At 45.7% G+C, this 6479-nt stretch overlaps 3 protein-coding genes across 3 annotated transcripts; 2 read left to right on the forward strand and 1 right to left on the reverse strand.

Moving 5' to 3' along the window:
• The first annotated feature begins 484 nt into the window (after positions 1 to 484).
• LOC131877010 (uncharacterized) lies at positions 485 to 1721 on the forward strand. The gene is made up of 4 exons (XM_059222564.1): positions 485 to 831; positions 898 to 1049; positions 1121 to 1397; positions 1474 to 1721. Exons 1-4 carry the CDS (start codon positions 545 to 547, stop codon positions 1604 to 1606), a joined length of 849 nt encoding a protein of 282 aa, XP_059078547.1. The 5' UTR covers positions 485 to 544; the 3' UTR covers positions 1607 to 1721.
• Positions 1722 to 2679: 958 nt separating this feature from the next.
• LOC131877013 (ring canal kelch homolog) lies at positions 2680 to 4272 on the forward strand. The gene has a single exon (XM_059222566.1). The coding sequence runs from the start codon at positions 2733 to 2735 to the stop codon at positions 4218 to 4220; it is 1488 nt and encodes a 495-aa protein (XP_059078549.1). The 5' UTR covers positions 2680 to 2732; the 3' UTR covers positions 4221 to 4272.
• LOC131877011 (protein arginine N-methyltransferase 1-like) lies at positions 4197 to 6479 on the reverse strand (the record flags this gene model as incomplete). Its single annotated transcript, XM_059222565.1, is given in 3 exon segments — positions 4197 to 5564; positions 5917 to 6063; positions 6140 to 6479. Coding segments are annotated over 3 exon segments (1596 nt in total). The 3' UTR covers positions 4197 to 4283.

Below are 6479 nucleotides of genomic sequence, written 5' to 3' on the forward strand. Positions count from 1 at the left end.
TTATTATTATTATTATTATTATTATTATTATTATTATTATTATTATTATTATTATTATTATTATTATTATTATTATTATTATTATTATTATTAATGCTCTATTAAGAGCGTGAAATTTTCAGAATCTAATTTGTTTTTTCGTTTTTCAAGCGGAAAAGGCAGTGGGAAAGATGCCTAATGAATTGTGCCAGATATCATAAAAAGATTGATCTTTTATCCAAATATGAGACGTGGAGACAGATTCGGATTTGTAATGGTATCAGAGGCGCCAAGGCGACAATCTTAGTACTAAAGGATTTGCATTATCTACTCTTTTCACAGCATTGTTAATGAACAGGCTCCTTGGCACGGCAGTCAAGGCTTATCATCAAAATCTCGAAGACATCCATCTAGGAAACAAAGTTAGTCTTTAGGTCTGAATGCAGGTTATCTAAGAATGTATGAATAAGAGATAACTTATCAATCAACCCTAAACTGAACTTTGTATGAGAACTAACGACCCCAGAAACTAACTTCCAAAGTGCTCTGTTCTCAGTTGATCATCATGGGAACGGATTATCATAGTGTGAATCAAACTGATAGCAAAACGACTAATCCTGAATTCAAAGCGACCAGATCATGTTGTAGCTGTAAGTGCTGGTGCTTCACTTGTTGCATATTGTTGGTGATTGTTATCGGTATCGCAGTTGGACTCTATTTTGTGTTCGATGGCATTGGATTCTTCAGCGCTAACAAGATTAAGTTGGACAATGATGGTGAATGGGACAAAAAGCTGACGAGTCCTGTTGGAAAGTCGGCACAAATCCTTAGTCTCGAAGACATTTCCGGCGAGTGAGTGTACTTTTAATCATTTGTCTATTGTGTATTGGCCTTACGTGGCTTATGAATTATCCATAGATATGAGCTGGTCAGTTTCGATAAAGGGTTTGAAAACTTTCTCAAGGCCATGGGCATCCCGTTTTTTGTTCTACCAATTATTCTGAGTACCACAGAAACTTTACACATTAATGCTACTCATGATGGCAAATGGTCCATAACCAGAGATATGGGTGAGTTTCAGACATGTCAGGCCTCAATTAAAGTATATCTGGATTGAAGGAGGCGCTTTCTCTGTTTGTAGGTTTTATGAAGAAAACCAACGATTTCGAATTGGAAGAGGAATTTGAATTGGAATGGGGCCGCAAGAGTGGCATCATGCATAGTACTTGCTCGTTTGAAGCAATGAACAACACGTTGATCTGCATATCAGAGGAAAAAGCCAAAGGCTGGAACTTTGTGGACAAGATGATCTTTTCTGAGTTGGGTATGATCAACGACAAATACTTCAAGGAAGATGACATTCGGGCCAAAAAATATTACCAGAGAAAGTATCTGCCTGAGGGACAAGCTTTTGATAGGTAAGACACATGCCCTGTTCTTTAACTCTTTAACACAGTTATCAGAGGGGAATATGGGATGATGCTTGTTTTTTAGTCCGGATATGCCACCAAGGACCGAGCCGCCTGTGGAAGATTCACCATTTTCGAGTGAAGACGACGGTTGGGATAACGACGGGTTTTTCGATTTCGACGAACAACCCGATACTACGGGAGTTCCAAATAGATAAAGGAAGTGGACGAAAAGCGTCAGAATTGTGGACTGTATCTAAATCACACGAATTGATGATCTTTTTTTCGGTGGGTAATTAAGATCACGTGAATAAAATCCCGTGTATAAACACTTTTGGCCGTGTTCGAATTTGCTGTTGAATATCGTCTCAGGATTTTATGTCTTTCAAGTGTTCAAAGGTTGCAATGAAAATTGGATATTCCTAAAAATATCTTTTTGAGGGCATTGTGATGAAAGTGAAACTTCGTTTCTCAACGTGTAACGATTTAACCACTCTGTTTGATCATTAGGAAGGTGCTCTTGCAAATGTACTATCGTTAGTTAATCCAAGGTTATTTAATGCTACATAGAAGTTACAAGTGGAACGTGTATTTCACTTTCACTTTTAATTTATTTTTCTTCCAGCGTCTCTGCATAATGGTGAAAGCTGACTTAGCTCCTTTTAAGTAACAATAACAATATAGGTCTAGATCTACAATTGGTCCCCTTTCTTCTTGATCACTCAAATTTCATTTTAGTACACGATGATATGTCGTGTTTTTCTCAGCAATTGAGACCAATTGTATTCACTTGTTGGATAGGTGCCCCTCATCCTTTCCTCGGTCATTGTTTATGTTCTATGACATTTAACTGGGTTGCTAAAGCATTTCAAAATGCCGTGGCTTTCTCCCCAGAAAACGTGAGAGAGCATGCCGAGATGTTGGAATTTAGCCAAAATGCAAATTGGAAACTCATCCTCGAGGCTGTGTGTGACACTTGGACAATTTCAAATTTCACCTTGCCATGATCGAATCAATATTTCGTGACCAGTTAACTTTGCGAAGCAACCATTGCTCCAAGGAGGTGTTGGCAACGTTCAACCGTCTCCGAAATGAGAATCTCTTCACAGACACTACCCTCAAAGTCGGAGATCTGGTGCGGTCGACAAGCTCATCAACTTCTTTTACACCGGAGTACTCAAGGTCGATCATGAGAGCGTTTATGACGTGTTCGCTTGTGCTGACATTCTTCTACTGGAAGAGACCAAGAANATGACATTTAACTGGGTTGCTAAAGCATTTCAAAATCTGGTGCTACGTGTTCACAGAATTATCCTATGCGCCTGTTCTCCATATTTTGACACGATGCTCACTTCCAATTTCCGAGAGCAAAGTTACGAAGTGATCGAGCTGCCCCATCTGAGCTCAGGCGCGGTCGACAAGCTCATCAACTTCTTTTACACCGGAGTACTCAAGGTCGATCATGAGAGCGTTTATGACGTGTTCGCTTGTGCTGACATTCTTCTACTGGAAGAGACCAAGAAATGTCTGGTGCGATTTCTTCAACAGACTCTCAACCTAGAAAACGCCGTGGCAATTTGCCACATCGGAAAGATTTACTCGATCCTCGAGCTCAGTCAAAGTGCGGAGCGTTTTTTGGCCCGAAACTTCAACGACCTTTTGGCGACTGAAAGCTTCACTGATCTGACACATGAAGAACTAACGGGGATTTTGAACGACCACGCGCTTTACATCGAATCCGAAGATATGCTCTTAAACGCTCTCATCAATTGGTCCATGATCAATGCGAGAGAGGATCTCTTAATGTCGCTGATGTCTTGCGTGAACATGAATGCCGTCAGTGAAGACTGTCTCAATCATTTGGCGCTCACCGGTCTAACCGATCTGGTCGCAGATCTGAGGAACTCAAATTTGACGCCTGCCCTCGCCCAACCGTCATTGCGGCGACAACGGCGGACCAATTCTCTGATATTAGCCATAGCGTTCGATAGCCGACTTCTGGAATGCCTGGACTTGGAACATTTCGATCAAGGTTGGCACGTCCTCACCGAAGTGCCGAACATGCGTTACGGTTTTAGTGGGGCGGGTATTTCTACTTTCGGTGATAAGGTGCTCATCACGGGTGGGGTGGGCAAAAAGGGCATTCTCAAGGCCGTGAACCGGTTCGTCGTGTACGACCTGAGGTCCAATTCTTGGTCAGATGGACCCAGTTTGAAGGAGCCGAGGAAATGCCACCTCCAAGGAGTCACACAAGGGTCGCTGATGATCGCCGGAGGCACCGATGAACAACAGGCTGTTCTTACCGCGCAGTACTTGGATCTGAAACAAGATCCAGCTCAGTGGGCGTGGTTGGAGCTTCCCACACTACCTTCCTGGCATAATGGGACAAGTCTCATTGAATTTGGTCAACATCTCATTGCCATTTCTAATTATGGGAGCGACAGTGATCGGATGTTCAATTTGCGATCCAAGATCTGGAGCAATCTTCCTTTGGAGACCGCGGACTCCTGTCGGATGACGCGAGATCGCCCCGGGTGCACAAAATTCGGCGAAGTTCTGATTCTGGCCGGTGGGAGTGCGGGTCGCGATCTGTGTAAAGAGGTGGAGAGCTATAGTTTAGAAACTGCCCAATGGGAGAAACACTCCAAGTTGAATATTGGGCGGGAATGCCCGGGCATGGCGGTCATCCAAGGCCGCATGTTTGTCATTGGTGGAAAAGGCAGCACTGGAACTGTGGAGGAATACAGTCCGGAAACCGGGACTTGGCACATCGTGCCAGATATGAAACTCAAATTTCAAAACGGGGAATACTTTTGTGCAACCATCTCGTGATGAGCCACTGACTGAAATGATGTTTATTAAGACAAGAAAAGTTTCATGTTCACCATTCAATGTTTATTCAACTGTGAATATCTGTTCTCGATCGCCAAGTGTGAGCTTGACATGAAGACTTCGGACGTCATTACTAGGTCGAGTCACTTTGATGCGTCCAGTTAGGATTTGCCCTTCTTTGACGGGCATTCTCTCCTTCAAATAGAACACGGTTTGCTTCCAATGAGTGGGTGTGCCATGTGGACCCGTGGTAAACATGACGGGTTCATCCTCCAAATCGAAAAACGAGTCGAAATATCCGGCCACCGAGGTCAATTCACAATCACGCAAAATGGCCATCTCGAACTTGGTTTCGAACTCCGTATCCGTGATTTCGCAGGTCGCCAAATCTAGTTCGTGGATTAGGGCGGGTTGGGAGGCAATGAATTCGTTCTTCACAACCTCCACGGAGCCTTCCACCACCACCGGGTCTTTCATACAACTCATCTTGAACCCATACACATCCCGCCAATACTCCACGGTCTCGCTGTAACGTTGGCGATCAGACACACCCACCAAGTGCATCGTACATCGATTGGGCAGAACTTTCCCGCCTTTTCGCAGATACTTGTTCCGGGCCATGATCACGGAATCGAGCATGCCTTCAAACAGCAGGAAATAGCCCATCCATTCAGAGACAATCACGTCAAACTGGGCGTCATCCAAAGAGGCCTCTTCGAGTTTACCCTTGATTAATCGGATCTGCTGGCCCAATCCGTTCTCGTGGACGATTTCCATGGCTTGATGTACAATATCCGACATGTCCACCCCGATCACGCTTCGGGCTCCAGCTCGAGCGCAAAACATGGACAAGATCCCGGTGCCACACCCCAAATCGAGCACCTCTCGACCATGAATATGGGAGCGAGCATTCTTCTCGATGGCATCCCGATAGGCTTGGGTGCGTATCCGGTCAGACAACATCTCATGATGGATGCCAAAGTGGGCGTAACTGCCGGCGTAGGATTCGTCGTGCGTGCGTTGATCCGATTGGGCGGGATCGGGGGTGGGGAGATCGCCTTGGATTAAATTCTGGGCGGTTATCTTCATCTGGTTCATAGCTTGGAGCATGTCTTGTATACGCTCTTCTTTTTCGCGTAAAGCCAAGGCTAAGGTTTCGTGGGCCTTCAGAAACTGGCACCACTCCTGTGACTTGAACGAGACCAAATCTGAGGTACATTGAACAGGTTGGGGTACGGCCGAGGCTAACTGAGTTTGAGCTTGAAAATCGCCCACTAACCCAGGCATGGCCTCGTCTTCGTCCTCCTCAAAATCCATCATGAGCAAAGGATCATCTTTGAGAAACTAATGGAGGGAAAAGGGAAGCGAGGTCAGCAGTAATTGGGGCATGTCCTTGATCTGGTTACTCAACGGCCAACGTTAACATTTCATGGGGTGTATAAATTTGGACACATAGCATCATTGGCTAGATTTCTGCCTCTCTCATCATGATATTTGCCACCTATTATATTTATGGTCGCTTTTCCTTCAAGATTGATCTACCAGTTTTAAAAACCAAGTAGGTGAGTGGCTCGAATTCCTCGATAATTTGTGTTGGCGGTTATCCCTTGGTAGACATTTCTGGTTTAGAGCCTGCTATCAGAAGGTTTAGGCATGTAATGGGCCTGACGGGCCGGGTAACGGGTGTCTAGCTTACGGGTTTCATGTAGCACGCCTGACGCCAAGGTCGTTCCGAGACCAGTCCACGCAATTGGGCCACCGAGGGTCGCTGGGTCCGCAGGAAATTGATCCATTGGATGACCTCCAGGGGCGAATGCGTCAGGTTCAATTCCACCACCCAAGCCTAAGTAAAGAAAAACGTCAATCAAAGGGGGTGGGAGAGGGGGGAGGGGAGAGGGGCGGGCCCGTCGGGGTTTTACTTTGAGATCGAACTGATGTTGGTCCCGCATGTGAGTGAGACAGGCCTGGCTGGAAGGGCACACGGTCTGGGAAAACAAATCCAAACAGGGTTGATGCCCAAAAGTGTGGTGGGACTCGGGATCCAGCACCTCCGTCCAAGACTCGCCCTCGCTCTCCGAATCACTCATATTGCTGACTCAGTTCTCCAGTTCCCAATGCCGGTTCCACTGAGACCCGGCGTCCTTGGGTCCTTGGGTCCTCTAGTTGTCTGGTCCTCGCACGGTTGTGGCACCCACGTGGATCCTGAAGCCAAGCCCAAGTGCCCAACCTCGATCTTCGTGGTCGATGGTCGTGGAAATT

Source organism: Tigriopus californicus, chromosome 2, assembly GCF_007210705.1.
Source record: "Tigriopus californicus strain San Diego chromosome 2, Tcal_SD_v2.1, whole genome shotgun sequence".
NCBI classification, from domain to species: domain Eukaryota; kingdom Metazoa; phylum Arthropoda; class Copepoda; order Harpacticoida; family Harpacticidae; genus Tigriopus; species Tigriopus californicus.

What these genes read in the sequence shown, in the direction of transcription:
- LOC131877010 (XM_059222564.1), top strand. Translation starts at nt 545, where the DNA reads ATGGGAACGGATTATCATAGTGTGAATCAAACTGATAGCAAAACGACT. An exon ending in CTCGAAGACATTTCCGGCGA is followed by an intron (nt 832 to 897) that starts GTGAGTGTACTT and finishes AATTATCCATAG; the next exon opens with ATATGAGCTGGTCAGTTTCG. An exon ending in GTCCATAACCAGAGATATGG is followed by an intron (nt 1,050 to 1,120) that starts GTGAGTTTCAGA and finishes CTCTGTTTGTAG; the next exon opens with GTTTTATGAAGAAAACCAAC.
- LOC131877013 (XM_059222566.1), top strand. Translation starts at nt 2,733, where the DNA reads ATGCTCACTTCCAATTTCCGAGAGCAAAGTTACGAAGTGATCGAGCTG.